Raw genomic sequence first — 23,998 nt, 5'->3', positions numbered from 1 at the left:
GTGTCTGTAATTTGTCATAGCTACAACTTCACCATTCAAACATTGAAAATGAGTGCTTATGAATACTGTTTTACGTAGAGGACAGATTCTCCCACAAGCTTAGACATATCTTGAGCTTCATACAAAGAAGCCTTTTCCTCCAGTTTCAGCACTGGGTCGATGTAAGTACCACCAAAACAGGCCTCCCTCCAAACGCTGTGCCAGTGGTAGACCGTTCTTTGAGGCGGATTTAAAGGCGCATTGGCCAGCTTTGCAGGGCCATCATCTTCCATAGAGAGCTTGCTCTCATGCAGTCTCCTTGCTTCACTAGGGGTCATGCCTTCGCTGAAGTAACGGAGGAATGTTTGCCTTGTTGACCTGGTGCCGCGAAGTAGCCGCAGAGCATCCGCTGAGTCGGTGCTGTGGCTGTGCCTGTCGTCGATTCGTATCACTGCAGAAAGAGGCACCTCTCTCTGCAGATACTTGTCCCTGCGTTTGGTGTCAAACGTGACCAGCTTTATTTTCACGTCAACTTAGGCCATGCACTTGGCATTGCGTGGGCCACTCTTCTTCTTCTTTGTGTGATGCTGGCAGCGCCAAATTTTGTGAAAAGCCATCCTGCATGACACACATGGGTGCAAATGGGGATAAGCTCTTTCATAATGCACTGTTTTGTGAAATATAATTATCTAAGTAAGAATAACTAGAAGTACAAAACTATTTTCACAGTTGCACTGCTGTAATAGCTATGCTTTTATCATATTTGCAGCTGGCTGCTCGTATGTTGTATTCTGTGCAATGGCATGGCACCGTAGGATTGCATGAGCACCATATGAGTGGTTGTCGCACATCTCACTGGGGCACCCCAGAGGTGCTTCAGCCGCCATGCCATCATGAAGATGATGGTAGTGTTGAACAATCGTTCGGCTCGGTGCACGCCAGGAAAGGACTCTGTCTGTACAGACTGTTGACTGAAAGCAACAAAGAATTGTTCAATACTCACAATAACCTTTAACTTCACCAATTATGACATATTTTGGACTCCACAACTTAGTGAATATTTTTTTGCCTGACTTGACAATGTGTTAAATAAGTTGTAGTTGGTATTGTTTGCGACGGTCCCCTCTTCCCCTCCCGAGCCAGAAAAAAAAGAGGCATCTAGAATTTGTGGCAGAATTGCATAGAGACGGGCACTATATGAACGTGACATTAACATCAAGTTGGGTATTTATACCAAGAGCCTGCTACAACACATGGCAAGTTCAGCTACCACCCTTTTCAGCATCGCTGGTTAGGCCAATACTTTTAGCTTTTGCAGAGCCTGCTAAGTGAAATGACACATCATGTTGCAATCTATATGCACCAAGCAAAGTTTTATGGTAGGGCACATGCTTCAATGCTGAAGTTGCCACATTCAAGATACCGCAGTGTGCGCATGTCATTTCAGTAGTGCAAGACCGGTTGCAGCAGGCAAAGTTTCCGAACAGATGGTGGTTATACATGAATATCGTGAGCTCAACCAAGAGCTAGGTGGCTTTTGTCAACTGCCTCTTCATTATCATTAGCTCAAGCAAATAATCTCTGTTGAGTATTCAGTTATTGAGTTAAGATGGCTTGTTGGGCAAGTTGGTATATAGTCTTGGTGGGAACCCCAGCAGCATCAATAGAATGCAGAAGCAACCAAGGCAAAAAAAGACAGGGACAGGAAGGACGCTAGGCTGCCAAGTGGCGTGTCTACTGCACTGTTGGTATTCCCACCTAGATGTTATTGGCCTGGAGAGATTTTAGGACTATGCAGCTCTTATCTGTGTTGTTCAATGAGCACTAAAATTTACAGCAGTAACTTGGAGACCCTGCTACATTTTTCAAGTAGTCATCTAATGGCTATTTAAAGGAGTTCATTGTCGTACGAATCGACTGCCGCAACAATTTTCAGTGTCAAGTATGGCCAGAGTCAATGGGAATGGTCGCGTTTTTAAGTGCTTTCTGTACTAGCGAGCGGGCTGACAGCTACACAAGCATGTATAAAAAAAACGCAAGATTAGGCACACCTGTTCTCCAGCGTGCGTCGCCTTTTTTTTTTTCTGGGAATGCTAAGCTACTTGCAGAGCGGGCGAGCGAACAATGCCGCATTTTGTGACGGCCGCGGTAACATTGCCCATCACGGGGTGTCAAATCAGCCAGTGGCCGTCCACTTTGAGTTTATGGCACGGTTAGGTTGACGGCATCATTGGGGGGAGAGGAGAGCGAACGATTTAAAGGTGTTTAAGAATTGTAAATTCTGTTTCATGTGCTGCGCTATGTTTGGCTCACATGCCCCGAGGAGCCTAGACTACCGATTGGCAGCACAATTGAATATGATGCGCAAGTAGGCGCGTAGAGGACACGGGACAGAGCGCGTTTTTTCGCCATGGTGAAAAATGGTCGAGCACTCGTGTTTCGATCGCCTACCACTTTTTTTTTTTGCCGAAAGACCGTAAAAACGTCTTGGCGCACGCTCAGCGTTAATTGTGCCTCTTCTGTCCAAATGTTTCAGTATGTAGCAGTTTTCACATCTCGGCGCAATTGCCGCAGCAACCTCATCATCGCAAATGGAGCTGCCGCCATGACATCAATAAAATCGCCTTGTATCGTGGCGCGGAATTTCGAAACTATGATTTCAGCTGTAAGCCCTGTGTAAATGATCGCTCAAACGACTGTAGTGCAGTAAATGGCACCGACAAGACAACCCACCTTTCCCCAACACTCTGGACGTGCCAGACAATCCAAGAAGTGTTGGTCCGTACGCTGTACGTTTCCATCCATTCATTGACGGCGTTTTCGTCGGTCAAGTTCGCTCGGAACACGGACTCGTGTTCAGTAGACTGCTGGTCATCTCTTACGATGTCAAGTGGCTGACGCATCTCCTCCATTGTGCCTCGATATTGTGCAACAACGGGATCGGCACTCGTACAAACTTGACGGTCACAACCACAGTGGTAGGACGAACTTCGTGGAGCGATCACCCCCAGTGGTCTGACGTCACCGCCGATTCAGCATGTACACTGTGGCCAGTGATGTTTCATTCTACGCCGAAGAATTCGCGGTCATAGACATGAAAATTCCCTATTTCGGGAATTTTTCCCTGTTAACGTTGACGAACGTTTCAGCATATTTCCCTGCATAACAGTACTCATTTCCGCCCTCATCTACGCAAACACTATAATTACAAGTGTATGACGTACTGGCCACTTTTGAAATCATGACTAGCCCACCCGCTGCCACACAACAAAGCCATGGTATATTCATTCATATAGTGAGAGTACACTGCACATTGTGGGCTTCAAGTCTAACACCAATAATGAACTAGAAATCACTCCGCGTATATCAAATCTCAAGGGTTCTGCTAGCGTGGTGCATGCACCAGAACCGATAACAGCAGATGAAGGCGCACTGTGACCGCTAATTATCGGTCGTCATATGAGAATTTAACCATTCCTGAAATACCCTGCAATATTGCGAAGATTTCTTTTGGCTCAAAATGACAGGCGAATATTCCCCGATAAAACAAAAATTTCCTGCACGGAACATCACTGAGTGACTGCGCCTGTGAGACATACTTCACCGTGTGTAACCACTTTGAAAGGTGGTTTCACTACCGCATAGGTTCTCTGTGCGGTGAAACCAACCACTTTGGGGATATTCGCAATGCCGTGAAGCGACCTTTCAAGACTGAGTTAGGTTCTAGTGCCTGCAACCCTGTTGATTTTAAACAGCGAAGTTCATTGGACATTTGTATTTATAGTGGGATCATATCATAACATCCATCTATATTAAAACATGTGTGGGCTGTTATCGCAATAAGAACAAAAATTTTTTGAGAAAACTGAGTTCATGTGTGCTACAAAAAAAAAATCAAGCAATGCTTTATACCGCACGGCACTAGCAATGAAGTGGCACCTCGCTTCCAATTTTCTTTGTCTATTTGAATAGAACCATCATATGCATCATTTATAAATTTGTTGTACTGTTCTTGGGTCATTTATTCTCAAATTGTATATTCTGAATTTTCTTTGTTTTGGAAATTTTGGGTATACAGTGTTTTTATTTCATAACTTGATAAGACAGATGCTTGGGCTAGTTGGTGATAGGGATTCAACATATTTGTACAGCGCAAGACTACGAGTAGTTACGATGTAACTACAGATGAAGAGACAAGGACAGAAAGAGCGCTGACAACTGAAATTTTATTAACGAAAATGCTGGAAATATATACTCATGACGGAACACCACCGCGCAATGTATTGCATCACAGCAAGACAATCATCATCTCATTATATGGTTACAACGCCACAGCTCAGCACAAGTTCACAATCAATTGTGTCAAAGCCAGAAACTCGCTTTCTTTTTTAGTCAGAGTAAGCGAAGGCATGCTGATACATCGATCACCCAGCATTTGCATTTCATTGGCCTCCATAATCTCTCGTGTTAGCTGCTGACGGTGTTTGGCTACAACAGTGCACTTTTCGAAGTGTTGGAGGGCCCTATTAAGTTTAAAAGCTTGTTATATGAGCCAAGTAGGAAACCTTTAAACACAAATATTTCACTGTGTACAACTTGCAATGTAGTCATATTTAAATCATACATTTAATAGAAACTTGCTTCCACTTTGCTTCAACCCAAGGTAGCGTAAGTCAGAAAAGCTTGTGGAGCTTGCTCAGACTCGGACTCGATAAACATTTTTGGGAGCCGTACTCACTATCACAAAAATTTGTTCAGCTGGACTCGCTCGGACTCACTGTCTTTTTCGACCACAATCCCAGTGCTTTTTAACACCGAAATTTCACGTAATCGATGCTCGTCTTGGCACCTTTTCATATGGTGCCTTCGAATACGAGTTACGAGTGCTCGTAAACCAGTAAGGTCGTTTTTCTTGAAAGAGATGACAGCGCAATATATATTCATCACGAACTTTTTTTTTTCATTAAATGTATGTAAGGAGAGGTTATCACCACCTTCCTTTAGTTGTCAATGGTTAGGGAAAGGTCGAGGCCTTCCACCATGTAATTCATGCCACTGATCAATAAATATTCAAATAGTATATAAAAGACACGGCTTTGAAACATGTGAGCATTGACGCGAGTATGAACGCTGATCTAGGTAAAGCAGATAGTAATACTGAAGACGAGTAGGTATGACCATAGCTTGGCAAACAAAAATCGAACTCAGATTCCCTCAGGAAATGTATCTTGCACTTTGGACTCACTCGGACTCAGAAAACGCCAAAATTTTCCAGAGACGGACTCATTCAGACGCACACTCACAGAAATGTTAACTCATTCTGAGACTAGCGTCTCGATCTGAGTTAGAGTGAGTAGACTCTGAAGTGAGTTCACTAATATCTACAAGAAAGAGACATTCCTGGTATAAGAGCAAAAAAGGACACTGCTAAGAGGCGAGGAAATTGCACAAGCGTATGTGATCTTCGTACAAGCCTAATTCTTATTCGTAAAATTTTTAAGGTTATTGGATCATAATAAAAATGCTTGATTTAAATGATTCAACCAAATTACTACTTTTTCAACCTCACATAACTATTTGCCCATCACTAAACCTTGCAGTTCTTGCTTCTTCTGGCTGTTTTGGACAGGTGCATGGAAGAAGTTGTGGCCGAAAATCACATGCATGTTTTCTGACAGGGCGAACTGTTGGAGGCCTATATTTTTCAATCAAATGTTGAATGGTAGAACTGAAGATTACCAAGCATATACAAGCTGTCTTGTCAGGTTTCATGCATATTTGGAATTCGCTGCGAGGAGGGCTTGTTATATGTAATCAATTTGCAGTATTTCTAGTGCAATGAAGCTGTAATATTGTGGTACAATTTTTTTAAAGGAACTGTCTACTGCACAGAACTTTTTGCTTATTATGGTGAAAATGAGAAGACTGTTAATCTCATCAGCACCAGTGAGCATGTTTTTGTACCATATAACAGGAGTAATTTTGATGTTGAAAATCTACAAAGCAACTGCTGGCATCACCCAGCAGCTATGTGGTTCTATTTATCCACACAGAAATGCTCGCAAGTAGGCTGATTTTGCTTAAAAACAAACATGTTTAACTTGAAATTGCATTTCATTCCCTTGAGGCAACTTTAGACGGCACAAGAGAGTACTTTTGCTTGTTTTATCACGCGTCCAAAGAGGCACCGTGGCACTGCCGGCGAGACGGTCGCGTGCTTGCCTACGGCGGAGAAAAGCGAGTGCTGCTTCTGGCGCCGCTCTCAACAACAACAACAAAAAAAAGTCTTTGGCAAGTATTAGCACAACTGATTTCAGTAAATTTTCAAACCTTGCCCGTGGGTCCAGTGTCATCTAGTAATGTTGCGCGAGCCTTTGTGCTTAAAGTGCACAACAGTACTTACCAAAGTTCTAACATTGGAGAACATTTTGCCATCAGGTTTCGCTTAATCATGTTGCCCATGCTGGCTCTCATCCCATATGCAACGCAGAACACCTAAACACAACTGCAAAACAGCGAGGACATTCTGCTGTTTTGTGAAGGACATTTCATGTTTGTTTTAGTTGCATGCACACTTGGCAGGAGTAAAACCACTACTGTTCGTTTCACAATGCTGGCGTACCAGTGTTGCTGGAACAAACTCTTCCCCTCAACTGTGGTGGTTTTTGAGGCTAACTAAACAAAGCTGGAGAAACTTCGGTAATACATTATCTGACAATTTGCATGCTTTATACGACCAGAACGGTGTATGTAGTATTATTGGTGAAGGCCTTGCAAAAACTGCACACGGTTTCAGTTTTAGACTTTCACACCACTGTGATCACGTCCACCAACCATCGTTCCGGGCGTTCATCACTCCGATGGAAGAAGACTGAACGCAGAATAAAAAAATTTTTTCCGAGGATTTCTACACACTCGCCAGAGAAGCCGTTGGAATGTTGGACACTTCAGACGTATGCTTTTTATTGCGATACAAAACAGCAAAGCAGTGGAGGACTATCATAGTCACTTGAAAGTGAAAGACTTACTTGGGGTGCTGCCTTGCATTCTGGCCTTCAGAGCTTGCATTTGAATGACTAAATTACTTATGAGCCCAGACTCGGAGAGGACACTGCACTTGTTTCATCATGAACCTTTACCTACACGCCCAACTGGCAGTCATCCTACATACTTATGAGCGCTAAATAAAGCTAGAATAGATTTATCGTCATTGTACCCTACCCACCAGAAGCTTCAGATGGTCTCGTCTAGCCTCTCGATGCCCGTGGGGTGTGTGAAAAATGATGCAAACAGACAGTTTTTATTTCACTTGTGTATTTGCTTACTTGTAAATAATAAAATCACCAATGTTCATTTTCATGGGTTTGGTACAATAAGGACATAATAGTAACATGCTGTTAATACAAAATAATTGAACTCTCTTTTTTTTTTCTTGCAAATGGTGCTTTCATTCCTTATTGAGCCACCTTTGCTGCTTCTCAGCGCACAAGCTCCATCATCCAGTGCCGCTCACCCCCACAAGGCAGTCCTACATGCCCATGAAGCATAGAAAAATGTGAGCCATGTTAACTCAATACTGTGTGCCCACAGTTGACATGCATCTCCATGTGCAGTACCCTATAGGTGTGCTGCTTGCCGAAAATATATCTGGTAAGCTTAGTGATCAAAATATGTCATCGACAATGCACTTCTCATGGTGTTGTATGCATTATGTCTTGGGGTCCCCTTTATTGTGCTGCTTGTGTGCTTCTCTGTGTGTTAAATTTCCTGCCTTCTTTTTGACTTGTACTATAGTTCTGATACATCTAGGATTGCTGACTGTTCCCATTTCCTCATATTTCCTTGTAAAGTTCTGAGAAACTAGAATAAAAATTGACTTGAAAGCAGGTCACAGAACTCGATACTTAAAAACACTTTGGTATCTTTCCTACTTGCAGGCTGGCCACCAAAAACAGTGTGAACCTCGGTGCTAAGGGCTTGAATGCCACTGGGTTGTAGTGCCACCAACAGCAAGGGGATCGCGTCGTGATGGAAGAAGGGGATGCGCGTGATCACGTGCGATGCAGCAGCAATACTGGCGCGAGGGGGACAGAAAATAAAGAAAACATTGGTTGTGTGAAAACCTGTAGAGTCTTTTTCTCACATGTGCTACACAAGGTATACTAACTTTCTCCTCATTGTGGACATGTACTGTGATAGGGACAGCAGCTGCCTTTGTGTAGTATTTCTGAATGCTTTGTTGTTGTTACTAACACAAAGCTGTCACATAACTTAACCTTTACTTCACTAAAATTATAAATGAACTGTAATAATTACAAGAGCAAGCCTAAAAATGTTGATGCTTCATGTTACTTTGCCTGAAAAATGTTAGTTTTTGAAGCATGAAGTTGGTTTTGTTTAATCCCAAACAAGCAAACTCCACTTCTTAAAGGAGTGCCAACCCCTGATGTCCGAATAAGTTGGCATAAAAAGGACTGAATCATCGGCTTTCAGTGCTTGCAAGGAATGCTGGGTGAATGTCAACTGTTTGACACGCTATGTACACAATTGTGTACACCCCTTGATTTTTCTATTTATATAGGTAGGGGCTAAGAAACATCAAAATATATTGACTTTCTAATCTCTTTATTTAACTTCGTTTTGCAGCATACAGTTGTATATTTATTTTTATTTTATTTACTCTCGAAATCCTTACGGTATTAATAGAGGGGACTGGTTACAAAGTAGACAAGGAAAATGCAGCATCAAAAGTTACTAAACAAAGAATAAACTCATCATTACACAATGTTAGCTGTGTAAGGACAACAAACACAATACATAATTCAGCCTGTAAATACAGAATGTTAGTTAGTCTATTTTGGATAATTACAGAATACTGAGTAAAGTTTATTGGAAAACAATTACTAATAGTGACATGTCTTCAGGTAGTTGGTTTCAATGTACCAATGTACAAGATGAAAACACTGGGAGTTGCATAATCCGATGCCAACCTTATGGCAAGGTCACTGCAATGTTCATGTACTGAGGATTCAGGATTAGTTGGTCATGCGGGGTGGTATGACAGAATAATTCGTGAAATGAAGCCAAACAGGATATTTTCCAAGGGGGTGCAAAAGAAGCAAGGCTTCGGCTGGATTTCATTGAAGTTATACCAGCAATGCAATTACAGTGAGAAGGTTTCAAGCAGATGGAATTATTCTGTACAAACAAGTGAATCAAGTTGTCGTGGCAAGGGTCTCGCTCAGAAGAGGCATATTCAAGTTTGGGACGTAATAATGTTTCATATAGGAGTAGTTTTAGTGTATATCGGGGTTTCGAGAAGGTGCAATGTATGTAGCCTAACTTGTAATCGGCATTATTAGTAACATATTCAGTGTGAGGTGCCTGAGGTAAGTTCAATGAGATAAGAACACCTAATTATTTATATGAGTTGACCCGATTGCGTAGGACATTTACCTTGTATGTTAGCAAGATGTCTGCATATCTTCTTATGCACGTTTGCTTACAGTTACGCATGTTTAAATCTATTTGCCATGTGCTGCACCAAGCTGCTACAGTGTTGAGGTAAGATTGGATAAATTAACTGCCATTACCACTAGTTATTTTATTGAAAATTACGCAGTAATCTAAAAAACATTAATGTTTGAAGAAGTTGAAGATTACAGGCTCAAGGTCGGCGTCGGGTATCTTTTTTGGCACTGGAGCTGGGTTTATGGCTTGATGGGGGCGCCCAGAACATAAAAGAAACCACCTCCACCAGATGTCGCATAGTTGTGATATGGACTAAGGCAGCAGGCGGCACTTCCGAGATGAAATTTTTTGTTTGGCCATACTTGTGGCCGAGAAACAAAATCAAAGACTACAGTAAAGCACAAGTTCGGTTTCTTTTTGAATGCACCTCGTGTAATGCAGCTATTTTTGTTGCAATAGAATATCGAGTGCCTTGAAATGTCAGTTTCACACAAGTACATACAGTTCTACGTAGGTGGTATCTGAAAGGGCTAAGAGAGCAGTTCACTTTTATTACTTTTTTTCTTCTCGCAAGAAACCCTTGCACCACTTGGGCCGTAGCCCAATCATTCGCAAAGTTTGAGATTAGCTAGTTTCTATGACGAGACCTTAATGTCGAGGTGTTTCATGCATTTGGCACTGTAGTCACTGCCTGCATTGCTTCATTTATGGTGCTGGCAACAGTGCTGTAACCAGGGATATTTTAGGGGAAGAGAGGAACACATGCTCAGTACAGTACTTGCAACAACCCTGAATGGCAGTGAAAAACTTGTGCAAATACACATGCCAGTCATGAGGCATAGGAACATCGATACTTGTATAATGCCTTGCTGAATCGAAACTTCGTATAGAGATTAAATAAGAGGTGTGAGCATAACATTTCACAGCTCTGCATTTGGATATCCTCGCACTTTTTGAAATTTATATTTCGGGCTTCTGGATTTATAGATGTCCACATCTCTTTGAGAAACATAAACTAGTATGCCAGCAGTCGTCAAGCTTCTAATCTTCATAACTGCAAAAATATTAGAAATGTATGCAAAGAAATAAGCTATCTTTTATCCTCAATGCCAAAAGACATAATAAACTGGGTGTATTATGCTGTGTCTATAGGCGCTATTATGAATATTTTCATAGCATTACAAAGACTTAGCATCGATGTGTACAGCTGACTGAAATGCGTGGCCTCCACACTAGACCAGCAGCTTATGTTGGCAAGTATTTTTACATTTTCAAGGCCACTTGTGCAAGCCTCGGTTGGTCTAATTTTGTTCAGAATGCTTCTTCAAAATTAAGAAATACATTGCTTTTTTTTTTACAACCGCTTATAAGTCTTACAGGCGGTTTACTATTTCCTCTGATTTTAACATTACATTGCAGTGAAACGCCAAGTTCATAGGCTGAAGAGGTGTATAGGCATTTTAGACAACTCGTGCAAGAGCTTTCAGAGGTTCGCAGAAAATAGACATTGCTGGCATTAACCGATATATTTGCCACCATGCCTGTGAAGGCTTTGCAAAACAATTTCCAGAATATATTTGCCTTTGCTGCATTTTCTACCTGGCATATGCTGTGTTGCAAAAGGCAGTTGAACTATTTGCTGCATTGAATTCAATATCTGTTTCTAAAGTGTATACTAATGAATTGTAAAGTCTTATTGCATCTTGTAACCCTTGCACAAATCAGGCAGTCATATGCACGGATGTTTATTTGAACAGGTACATGCGTAAGGACTGGCTCTCACCTATACAAGGTTGGATGATGAGGGGTCTAAGCAAGCAATGATCCTGTGATACTTCGAATGGCATTTCACCAGCAAAGCGTTGTTTTTAAATGATGCAAAAGTAAAACAAGGTGTAATTGCAAGATCCTGGGTGACTTTTATGGTCTCATAGTTTCCTAAAAGTAACTCTGGCACTGCAGTCGTTTAGTTGCAATGGGAATGATGGGTACTTCACAGATTTGCCTAGTTTTCGTGTTTGCAGGCTTCCCATGCACTTGTGGCTGTGTTTATAGCTATGCATTGATTTTAAACCTTTGCTAAACTTTGTCTTGTGGCAAAGCGAATTCAGGCCACACGGAGCTAAAAGAACGAACATTAGACACATTCGTGTACTACCCATCCCTGCCATGCTAGCTGAAGTGCTGTGCGTTGCAGCTGCCACAGACACTAGCATCAAAGTTCTTTATGTTTCATTCAGAGCATGGTCTATGCTTTAGAACATCCTCCAGTGTATCTCTGTGCATGGTCTGCACTCCTGCTTTTATTTCAATTTCATGTGACGGCTATGTGACACTTGTGGCCAGGAATGTTTTTTTTTACTTGCCATCAAGTTTGCATGACTGCTTGTTGGACAAGGGCGGGTTGTAGAAAAAAAAAAGAGAAAAACATCATGTCGAGGTGCTCGGTCGCATATTATAAAGTTGCGCGTGCCCTCACAGCTTCACCGCATTACACATGCTTGCTGCACTGAAGCGCCAAAAAAGAAAAGAAAACACGGGCGCTTTTTTCTGCAGGACGCACCAGAAAAATTTTGTTTTTGTTCGAACCTTATTTGCGCCGATAGGCAATATTTAATCAGCGGCGTTCTTTTGCCTTAACGATGGCGTATTAGCTTGTCCGTGTAATATGTCAAGGAGGCGTTGAATATATGAACGGGCGAGGCCGGAAGCTTTACTTTTTTTAAGCCGCACAATGGTGTTTGGAAGGTCTTCGTGTGGCATGGCACGTTCCTATTCATAATGCGTAGCTTAGAAGTCAGTGCTGAGCATCAGCTAAAGCTAATTAACCCTGAAGTGACGACCGCGACGTAGCGGAGTGTGATTTTTCCGAAACCCCTTTTCTGACCAGCGACGAGGCAAGGCTTGCACAAGTACCTGATCGCGTCGTTTTGTGTTGATTGCATACGACTTAGTAAACATCCAAACTTACATCGTTGATAACAGGCCGGCAAAACGTTGGGCAGAGCGAGGAGCGCAGCGCAGCGGCGATACAAGGCGCGCGCACTGCTTGAAACATGAACGATTGTGAGATGTCAATCGTAGAGGGTTTGGCTTTCCTTGATCACATCGTTCCAGTGCCCACTTGCGTCATGAACGAGCCGGCTTTCGGTTGCGAGAAGCGACAGGTGGGCGCACCCGATTTCTTCGCGAGTATCCAACTCAACTCGCCGCAGGTCCAAAAGCCTTGAGGGGTTTCCTTTGTGAGCAAGGCGGCCCCCGCTAGCTGCAGCAGCAGCCTCCGGCAACACTGTACGAAAGTGCGGGGAGCGACAGCGCGATGACACAGTTAGGCCGGCGGAAATGCATAGCCTCCAAGAGCGCTAGGCCGCGGTGCATTGTGGGTGGCTCTATCCGCTCGCCTTTGTAAACTCGCTACCCGGTTGTTTGTTCTGCCTTCCCTGTCGTTTCGAGTTCCATCATATAAACAGCACTGTTTCAAGCCTCGCACTAAGGGGCCTTTGAGGTATTGGCAGTGCTAAGGTGAATACGCTTCATGAATGGCACGCAGACATTGAAGTTTACTCATTATGTCATCGAGGATCTCCCCTCGCAAACATAGGCTACCTAAATAACCTCACTCCGCCAACGCGGTGGGTCTACGAAGTGGGAGAAACGAACTGTTTTAACAGTATTTTATACAAACTCGAGTCACGAACATGTCTTTCCTGTTCTACCAAACCACGGCTAACCTCAGAGAACAACCCTTCAGCCTTCAGCACTTCCTATACAAAAAAAAAACCCCTCTTCTCGTTGAAACCCGCGCTGCCGTCATGGTAAATGAGTGACCACTCAAAACCAACATGGCGGCCCGTCAAGTATGGGGGCCGTTTTAGCCAGTTGTAAGCAACCTTTATTGGAGTTGTCACCACCCTAAAACACGGAGACGCATGCACATGAAGGCTCCCTAAGACAAAAGACGCTCTGCCTACCACAGTTTATGCTGGGTATTTAATGGTGCATCCGGTGTCCTCAGTCAAGCAACGAGAAAAAAAAAACGTAAACCAACGAACTGCGTCGCGGTTGGATGTGAGTCGCGTCTCACAACTTAGTTTTCTTTGTTGGCGCATATCACAGCCCTCGGCGCTTATGGCTTTCACAACACTTATGGTGTCTCACAACGTCGTTTTGTTGGCGCACATCGCAGCCTTCAGCGCTTATTGTGGAAGTTACGTGCGGACGTCACTATAATTTTACCCATAAGGTCGACATCGGCCTACCTGTGTTTACAAACATAGAATGGGTCTAAGAACTCGCTCTCAGCGCACTTCCTTTCTCTTTCGCCGGACATCACTCAGTGTTCGTCGATACCGCTACCCACTATGAACACCACAGAAGCCAAGGTGGTGGCGTGGAGGGCTTCTACTTTGCGGATCTCAAAGCCGTTATACTAAATAAAAACGTTCCTCCGAGCTTATTTGATCTACAAATAAGCTCTTGAACAAAATGTATATAATGCGTTATTATGTAAATATCTATATTTAGCCCAATAATATATAAGTATTAAACGTTGTGCAAATAAGGTGTATATACAATAACACCACAACACCGTTCGTGTAACGCCTTTATGTGATAATTATTTAGAGCATGTACAGAAGATTCGAGGTTTACTGGATTTAACCTCCGGAGCCAGCTCCTTCATCTTCTTTTACTTCGTGGATATGCGGGAATTTTTTCCGGTGGCTTCTACTTAGTTTCTTTCGCAAGAACGCAATATATATATATATATATATATATATATATATAAATGAGATCCAACAGACAGTAATGCCAAGGAATGTACAGGGGAAGTTATTAGAACCAATGGAATGTAAATAAGAAGAAAGAAAAGTGGATGAAAAATAACCAACCGTGGGCAGGAATCGAACCTACGACCTTCGAATAACGCGTTCGATGCATCGAACGCGTGACTCTAGTGTTTGTGAGCACATGTAAGGTGGTGTGCCTGTGTCTTTATACGCTAGGATAGTGATTCTGTACACTCGAAGGGCGGGCAACTCAATGTTATGAAAAAATAATTATTGTCAGGCTATGGTTGACAATAACTATGTGAACAGTGAGTGATGTAACAAGCTCTACTATTGGAAAGTGCCATATGCATAAGTGTACCATTCACCATTCTTCGATATGGCCATAGCACTGGTTAATAATATATTGCAGCAGATGGTGCATTGCACTTCTAATGTCTTGTTACGATATTTTATTTGTTAAAATACTGCCCGTAGTGTAAATATCGGAATTAGGCTGTATATGTGTTAATCAATAACATTACAAATGGTGTACCAAATATAAGTTGACCAACCTAGCACATGCGGACTTATCTCACGCAATAATTCATTGTGTTTGAACCAGACGCATGCAGTGAATACAAGAATACCATGATATGCCAAGCATGTGACCTCCCCCCCCCCCGCCTTCCCTCATGGTGAAGGATAATTTGACAAGATTTTCAGGGGGTCGCCTGCTCGTTCATGAATTGAAATTCAATGTGGTGGCGGTAAAGCTGCTACGAATAATAATGTACACCTGTGCTTCAAATGAAAAGCTTTCTTCAGTACATATTCATTCACGTTTTTCATTCCCTCTAGTCAGGCAGAGAATTACACGGTGAAATTACTATTTTACCGCAAACGGGAAAACGTGTTTGGAATGTCCCGAAGAAATGAGAGGGGTGCTTGCTCAAATAGGCGGCGCTTGCTCGGCATTTTACGGTTGTTATCAAATATACGAATAGCCTGTGACAATGTGTAACTTACATTATCACATAAAAGTATAACATTTTATGAGCTTTTTATGATACTTCTACGCGCCAGTGCATGGAGTGGAAGAAGACAAAGCATATTGACTGGCGCGAGCTAATCTGTGTGGCGAGCTAACCGCACTCTAACAAATATGCTCGCTATGTAAGTGTCGCCCGACCTCCGAGACTGGGACCTTGCCTTACCCTACGCAACTTTCGCGTATAATTCATCCCGTCACGACACAGCGGGATTTAGCCGTTCTACTTATTGTACGGAAGAGAGCCGACTTTACCACTGAACACAGTCATCTCAGCTCACACTTCGTCGACCAGCGAGTATGCCTGCGACGCGATTGCGCGAGCCGATCATGCCCGTCAGCTCGCTCGCGCTCGGCTGATGGCGTCGCAAACCAACCAATGCCGTTGGTACGAGGTGGAACATAGAGATGTACATTTCGCTCCCGGTACCCTCGTTTTACTCTGGTCCCCTCATTGTCGACTGCGTCTATCAGAAAAACTTTTGTCTCATTGCACGGGACCCTACCGTATATTGCGTCAAGTAACACCTGTCACCTATATACGAGATCAGCCCGATCAATCTGTCATCATCTGATGTGCGGTCCAGTGATATCGTACACGTCTCGCGGATCAAGCCCTACAAGAATGCGTCAGATATTGACTTTTAAAGCACTGGGGTGGTGCCTCCGCCACCGGAGGTCATGCTACGTGCCAGTGCATGGAGTTGAAGAAGACAAAGCATATAGACAGGCGCGGGCTAATCTGTGTGGCTGGCGCTGCTCGCTTAACCGGCTGTAAATACATCTCTGACTGCCCCTTTGAGTTGGCCTCCTTCTGGTAACAATATACTTGTAAAACAGGCTTTGTAAGACTTTTCAATTTATAATGGGAATGAGATTAAGCATGTGAACGACGAAAAATAAATTAGAAGTGCAGTGCACATGCTGCTGCACCAAAGTGGCTAGTGTGGTACTATACTTCAAGGTAACTTATCTCAGGGCATTATTTACAGGTCTAGAGTGATCGCTTTTGTGAATGTGTTGATGTTCCGGAAGGCTTCACAATTTCCGATGTGGACAACATAAAACTTGTGAACAACAAGAAGGTGCACACGGCACACTACTGCAGCTGAGGTGGCAAACTCTTTCAAGCTCGTTATTAAGGCTTGATATTTTAGCTTTTTTGCTGTAGCTGTGCACGACTTCATGATTTCTTCATTTTTTAAGCTTAAAACCACCCTAAAAGTCACCATTATATCAGGTTTCACTGAGAGCCACCCATTCTCTTCAGTTTAAAAAAGTATACCTTGCCTGATGTGCCCCTGAACATACATATTCGAGTAATTAACGTCAAACAGGGGGAAGTGTCCAGCCGTCTCAAATCGAGGACCGCCAATGATGTAACGACTATTTGCTTGTAAGTACCAACTTCAACCTAATTGTCTGAATGGCCAGAGCTATGTACGTAATGCTTTTTTTTTTCATATATCGAAGGGACTTGTATGAGGCTGCAGCAAAAGAACTGGTGTGAAAATATCCGCAGCTCGCGGCCACAATCGGTGCGGGTCATGTAAGAGCAGATAATTTATCGAAGCTTCGTCCTATATGAGATTAAAAACCTAAATTTATTCCTTGCCACAATTTAAAAAAGCTGTGACTGAATGCTGAAAGTAACAAGCATCGCTTAATTTTGCATTTTGTGGAAGACATTTTTCGAGGAGGTTGGGTAGCAGCCCACACAAAAGCGAATAGGTTGTTACTATGACTAGGAAGAAGTGTTTCTCTTATTTTCCCACATTCAAGCCGGGGCTTGCGGGACGTCCAAATTATGCCGCCGCCTCTTGTTACTTTCCTGCTTCTGAACGTTGCCAGGTGACACTGTTGTGTATGGCTGTTTCTGACTAGCTATTCCAGCGTGTCTCACGTCTAGAATTCAGACCAAACCTCCTGATTACCCACAAAGGAATTGTAGAAACAATGCTAGAACTAAACAATAAAAAATATTTGAGTGTTATTTATCGCCTCCTTCAGGACTAACGAATAGAGCTGACAAACAAATGCTTCTGCTCCCCATCCTCAAGGAGATGTATTTGCCACTTCTATCTGCGATGCCATTATAAACCGCTCAGCTGATGCATGAGACGCGTAAATTAAAAATGCGTATATTGGTGTCAATTACAGGAGCTCACATCACACTTGACATAAAAATAACATACACAATTTCCGACCAATAATATACGGAAATGCTGGAACAAAGTGTACGGTTCAAAGCTACTTTTTAAAAAAACGCGCTGTTATATGCAGACTTCTTTCCTCCATTCTAAGCGAGGGTTTTGTTCTGCCAGACTTGGTGCTTTCAAAGTAGTATGCGAGGGACTATTCGTGAGCTGCCAGCTAGTAATGAGATCGCGTGTGACGTGGTGGCAAACAGGCTGATAAAGAGTGTTCCACTTTCCCCATCATGGCTACGACACTTGTCCTGAGGCTGCCACGTTTGATGCACATGTATACATCATGAATTGGACGAGGGAATAGCTGCCGTGGTTGCTAAGCTGGTAGAGCATCTGAACTGAAAAAAAAAGAATTGAACAGTTCCAAAATAATACGTGCGCGAATTTAAATACTTGGGAGTGTTATTTACCCCCGATTTATCATGGACACGACACATTGACTACGTTGTCACCACAGCATCTCGAGTGCCAGGATATCTGAAAAGGAGTGCTAAGCAACTCCTCGTCAAAGCAGGGCCTCTACTATATCTTTCCACTGTAAAATCAGTACTTGAGTATGCTAGTACTGCTTGTGATCCGTGAACGCAAATCAATAGAGACAAGCGTGAAAGAATTCAGAGTAAGGCCGTGTGGTTTGTTTGTCAAAACTATTCAAGGCAGTTCAGTGTATCTGAGGCCAAAAATTTATTTGGATGGGACAGTCTTCAGAAAAGAGGCTGCACTCAAAAATCAAAATTAATGCATGATATTTACCATTCGCGAACAGGAATCGACCTAACGAAATATTCCCATGACCCTGACCACGTGCCTATAAGAGTGGACCCCGATTTATAAGTAAAAGAAATATCGTGTTAAAGTACCCTGTACAACACGTCCTTTTTCCCCAATACAGTTCGAGTCTGTAATCGGTTACAAGAACACATTGTTAGCCTAAGTTCGAATGCAGCATTTATTGAGGCGCTACGTGATTGTATTGCATAGGCATTACAATGTTGTGACGTACTAATATGGTTACGATCATGTTTCCGTGAATTCTCCATGTAACCCCGGCTTTGTAATATGTGCTTTATATACCCTCCTCGCACTGTCAACTCCCCCAACTATCAACCAGCATGCGTGTGAGCATGCTCATTGATAGCGAGAGAAAGGGAACGAGACGAACATGCATGTCGAGAACACAAACACACATGAAAAACGTAAAGGAAAGAATGGAAGAGAAAGAAAAGACAGAGTTGTTAACTAGTCTGTAGAATGAGTGGTATGATACCCTGCACAAGGGATAGGGGATTTTGAAAGAGTAAAGAATGAGGAAAGAGGGGGGCCGCGAAAGTTACGACTCTTATCATATACGTATGTCTGATACAGTGTATACATAACTACGGCTCAGTTTACCCTTTGCAGGTTAACCATTTTGTAGGGAATGTGACAGAATACAATCAATGACTTCACAACAGCTAAGTAATTTATTTAGCGCCTCATGAGGCCACACATTTTAGTATCTCCTCTTTTTCGCATTAGCAGTAGGGACTACCATTTTAATTGTCTTGGTTGTCACATTGATCGAGGCGTCTGTTCAATGACAATATACCATTGCTAACGCTGGCTCTACTCTTTAAGCGACATCTTGCTGTTTTCACGTGTTAGTCGCTTATCCAGGGATGACGTTATGAACTATTTTGTTTTAAATTGTGCCATATTAAAATAAATGTTCTATGTCATAACTTCTGCGTGAACGCTCTCAAATAAGGTCGCAGTTACACCCACTAAGCTGGGGGAAAACCTTTTCGACTGCTATAACGATAGCATCTCTGCTCTGAATCTCTCTCTCACCATATATATATATATATATATATATATATATATATATATATATATATATATATATATATATATATATATATGTATATATATATATATATATATATATATATATATATATATATATATATATATATATATATATAAAATATGCGAAGTTTATTTGTTTGCCCTGTATTGGGGATTGGGGATACGTTTCGAGTGTTATATGCCAGCGTCTGGTCCTCGGGGGAGCCTACATGCCGCCCATTTCGGACACCCACTCCAGGTGTCCGTAAATCATCCTCGTATGCTGCACCACACGTATACATAAGATCCGTGGGCGAGCTACTAGGTCACGATGATCACATCGCAACCTCATTTGTTCATTGATATAATAGGGTGCAGTTTGCTCAATCTCTGATCCGTACACACACAAATAAACGTACACACACAAGGAAGACATGTGAAAGAGCAACTGTCAGCACGTGCAACTGCTTTACAACTTTTCCGAAGTGCAGCTAACTCCTATAAGAGATCCTGGCGATGCTTTTCTAAAGCTACGAGGTCATAGGCGGCAAGGAGGCCCATGGTGTACTGCCCGACACATTTGTGTCTAATTTTTACAAAGTGCAAATCAAGTGCAACTTATGTCAGTTTTCTTTATACGGGCTAAAAATATAATACTACACACTTCTTTTGCATTAATGCTTCAGTGACCCTTTAAGGGCGGTAAATTCACTCCAATGACGCCAGAGAGTCTTAAACGTTAGCCGCTAGACGGTTAGGGTTAGGGGATCCACAAGAATAGCTTCGTATCCAATGTACATAGCGAGGCTAAAACCAGGTATCTTGTGCACCTGCGAGTTCTTAAGCATCTCGTCCAATGTGACGCCACCTGGCCAAATTTAATATGCTCTACATTCGCCGCCATGTGTACAGATAGTCATAGCAGTAATACGATTCTGTGTTTGCATCATCATCATCATCATCATCAGCCTGACTACGTCCACTGCAGGACAAAGGCCTCTCCCATGTTCCGCCAGTTAACCTGGTCATGTGCTTGCTGCTGCAAATTTATACCCGCAAACTTTTTAATCTCATCTGCCCACCGGACCTTCTGTCTCCCCCTAACCCACTTGCCTTCGCTTGGAATTCAGTTAGTTACCCTTAATGACCAGCGGTTATCCTGTCTACGCGCTACATGTCCAGCCCATGTCCACTTCTTTTTTGTTCATTTCAGTTATGATATCCTTAACCACTGTTTGTTCCCTAATCCACTCTGCTCTCTTCTTGTCTCTTAAGGTTACACCTACCATTTTTTTCATTGCTCGCTGCGTCGTCCTCAATTTAAGCTGAACCCTCTTTGTGAGTCTCCAGGTTTCTGCTCCGTAGCTAAGTACCGGCAAGATACAGCTGTTATATACCTTCCTCTTGAGCGATAGTGGTAATCTACCTGTCATAATTTGAGAGCTTGCCGAATGTGCTCCACCCCATTCTTATTCTTCTAGTTACTTCAATCTCGTGGTTCGGCTCCGCGGTTTTTACCAGCCCTAAGTAGACATAGACTTCTACAACTTGAAGTGCACTATTACCTATCTCGAAGCGCTGCTCTTTTTCGAGGTTGTTGTACATTACTTTCGTTTTCTGCAAAATCATTTTAAGACCCACCTCTCTGCTCTCCTTGTCTAACTCCGTAATCATGAGTTGCAATTTGTCCCCTGAGTTACTCAGCAATGCAATGTCATCGGCAAAGCGCAGGTTACTAAGGTACTCTCCATTAACACTTATCCCTAACTGTTCCCATTCTCGGCTTCTGAAAACCTCTTGTAAGCACGCAGTAAATAGCGTTGGGGAGATTGTGTCCCCCTGCCTTACATCCTTCTTGATTGGTACTCTGTTGCTTTCTTTATAAAGCATTATGGTAGCAGTTGATCCCCTGTAGATTTCTTCCAGGATGTTTATATATACTTCATCGACGCCCTCATTCCGCAGTGTCTGCATGACGGCTGATATTTCTACTGAATCAAACGCTTTTTCGTAATCTATGAAGGCTATGTATAGTGGTTGGTTATATTCTAAGCATTTCTCTATTACCTGATTGATAGTATGACTGTGGTCGATTGTTGAGTAGCCGGTTCTAAATCCTGCTTGTTCCTTTGGTTGATTGAATTCTAATGTTTTTTTCACTCTGTTAGCAATTACCTTTGTAAATAGCTTGTATACTACAGAGAGCAGGCTGATTGGCCTGTAGTTCTTCAAGTTCTTGTCATCTCCTTTCTTATGTGCTAAGATGATGTTTAGCGTTCTTCCAAGACTCCGGTACTCTTCCCGTCAGGAGACACCTCGTAAACAGGGTGGCTACTTTTTCTAACACAATCTCTCCTCCATCTTTCAGCAGATCTGATGTTACCCGATCCTCACCAGCAGCTTTGCCTCTTTGCATGCTCTCCAAAGCTTTTCTGACTTCTATCATTACAGGCGGGGTGTCATCTGGGTAACTGCTAGTTCTTATAGTATTAAGGTCGTGGTTGTCCCGGCTACTGTACAGATCTCTGTAAAACTCCTCCGCTATTTTAATTATCCTATTCATATTGGTAGTTATTTTGCCTTCTTTGTCCCTTAGTGCATACATCTGAATTTTTGCCTATCCCAAGTTTCCTCTTCACTGCTTTGACGCTTCCTCCGTTTTTCAGGGCGTGTTCAATTTTTTCCATGTTATACCTTCTTACATCGCATACCTTACACCTATTAATCAACTTTGAAAGCTCTGCGAGTTCTAATTTGTCTGTTGTACTTGAGACTTTCATGTTTGACGCTTCTTAATGAGATTCTTTGTTTCCTGGGAAAGCTTGCCAGTGTCCTGTCTAACTACCCTGCCTCCACTTTCCACTGCACGATCCGTAATGACACTCGTCAGATTATCATTCATTGTATCTACTCTAAGGTTGGTTTCCTCACTGAGAGCCCAGTACCTTATCTGAAGCGAGACTCTGAATTCCTGTACTTTTCCTCTCAGTGCTAGCTCAATGATGGGCTTCTTGCGTATCAGTTTCTGTCGTTGCTTCTTCAAGTCTAGGCGAATTCGAGACCGTACTATTCAATGGTCACTGCACCGTACCTTGCCAACCACTTCCACATTTTGCACCATGCCTGGGTGTGCACTCATTATAAAGTCTATTTCGTTCTTATTTTCGCCATTAGGGCTTCTCCATGTCCATTTGCGGTTTCCTCGTTTTCGGTAGAAGGTATTCAAAATCCGTAAATTATTGCGTTCTGCGAATTCTACTAGTAGCTCTCCTCTGGCGTTTCTTGTACCGATGCCATAATCTGCTACTGCCTGGTCTTCAGCCTGCTTCTTCCCAACCTTTGCATTAAAGTATCCCATCAGTATAGTATATACTGTGTTTTTACCTTACTCATTGCCGATTCCACGTCTTCATAGAAGTTTTCAACTGAAGCGTCATCGTTGCTAGATGTGGGTGCGTAAGCCTGTACCACCTTCATCTTGTATCTTTTATTTAGTTTAATTACGATACCTACCACCCTTTCGTTAATGCTATAGTATTCCTCTATGTTACCAGCTATGTTTGTGTTAATTAGGAACCCCACTCCCAGTTCTCTCCTGTCAGCCAAGCCCCTATAGCAAAGGACGTGCCCATTTGGTAGCACCGTTTAGGCCTCATCTGTCCTCCTAACCTCACTGAGCCCTATTATATCCCGTTTAACACCATCTAGCTCCTCGAATAGTACAGCTAGATTTCCCTCACTAGATAAGGTTCTAGCAATAAACGTTGCCAAGTTCAGGTTCCAAAGGCGGCCTGTCCGGATCCAGAGATTCTTAGCACCTTCTGCTGCGTTGCAGATCTGACTGAGGGCCGTGTGTTATTTGACGTTTGCATGTGAGAGGCAGTGGCCAGATACTGCACCAGGGTGGCCAATCCTTCTCTGGTGAGTGGTGTTCGCGTATACATACACAAAAAGTGAGCGTGGTTGGGTCGTCATTGACGACAAGCTGTTCCTTTTTTTCGTTCACTTGAATTCGTTCAAATTCTTGTTTCCGTTTTCCATTATTATTCATATTACGTTGCTTTTCTGGCTGCTGTAGAGTCACAGGCACAAGGTACGAACTAGAATTGCCGGTAGAACAAAATAGTCTTCTAAAACTGTAACCTCCTATGAACCAAAGCTAGCAGAGGCAAAGCTCTTTACAGTCTAAACAACATACAATTCCCAGTCTAACGCATTCTAAGGAATACCACTGCCATGGCGGTCTAGTGGCTAAGGCACTCGGCTGCTGCGCAGAAAGTCGCGAGATCGAATTCCAGCCACGGTGGCCGAATTTTTCGATGGAGGCAAAAATGCTTGAGGCCCGTGTACTTCGATTTAGAGCATGCTAAAGAACACCAGGTGGTCGAGTTTTTTGGAGCCCTCCAGAACGGCATCTCTCATAATGCTATGGTGATCCTGGGATGCTAAACCACAACAATTATTCATTATCATCCACCTGACTGCACCCACTGCAGGGCAAAGGCCTCTCCCATGATCCGCCAATCAACCTGGTGTTGAGGTTTCTGCTGCTATGTTATGCCTAGGAACTGTTCAATGTAATCTGCCCACCTAAATTTCTATCTCCCCTTCATGCGTTCGTCTTCTCTGACAATCCAGTGAGTTCCTCTCAAGAAGCAGCGGTTATCCTACCTACGTGCTACATGCCCGGCCCA

General features: G+C 42.9%; 1 protein-coding gene across 1 annotated transcript in view; it reads right to left on the bottom strand.

The window, feature by feature from the left end:
* Nucleotides 1-129: 129 nt before the first annotated feature.
* The window catches only part of LOC142765288 (uncharacterized), a 35,499-nt gene continuing 11,630 nt past the window's right edge, over nucleotides 130-23,998 (bottom strand). Inside the window, exon 2 of the mRNA XM_075866023.1 lies at nucleotides 130-597. Within this exon, the coding sequence (XP_075722138.1) occupies nucleotides 508-597 (90 nt within the window). The 3' untranslated portion in view covers nucleotides 130-507. The remainder of the gene's footprint in view (nucleotides 598-23,998) is intronic.

Source organism: Rhipicephalus microplus, chromosome 6 (genome assembly GCF_043290135.1).
Source record: "Rhipicephalus microplus isolate Deutch F79 chromosome 6, USDA_Rmic, whole genome shotgun sequence".
In the NCBI taxonomy this organism is placed as follows: domain Eukaryota; kingdom Metazoa; phylum Arthropoda; class Arachnida; order Ixodida; family Ixodidae; genus Rhipicephalus; species Rhipicephalus microplus.
Note: the sequence above shows the minus strand (reverse complement) of the source record. Positions and strands in the feature narration are given on the sequence as shown.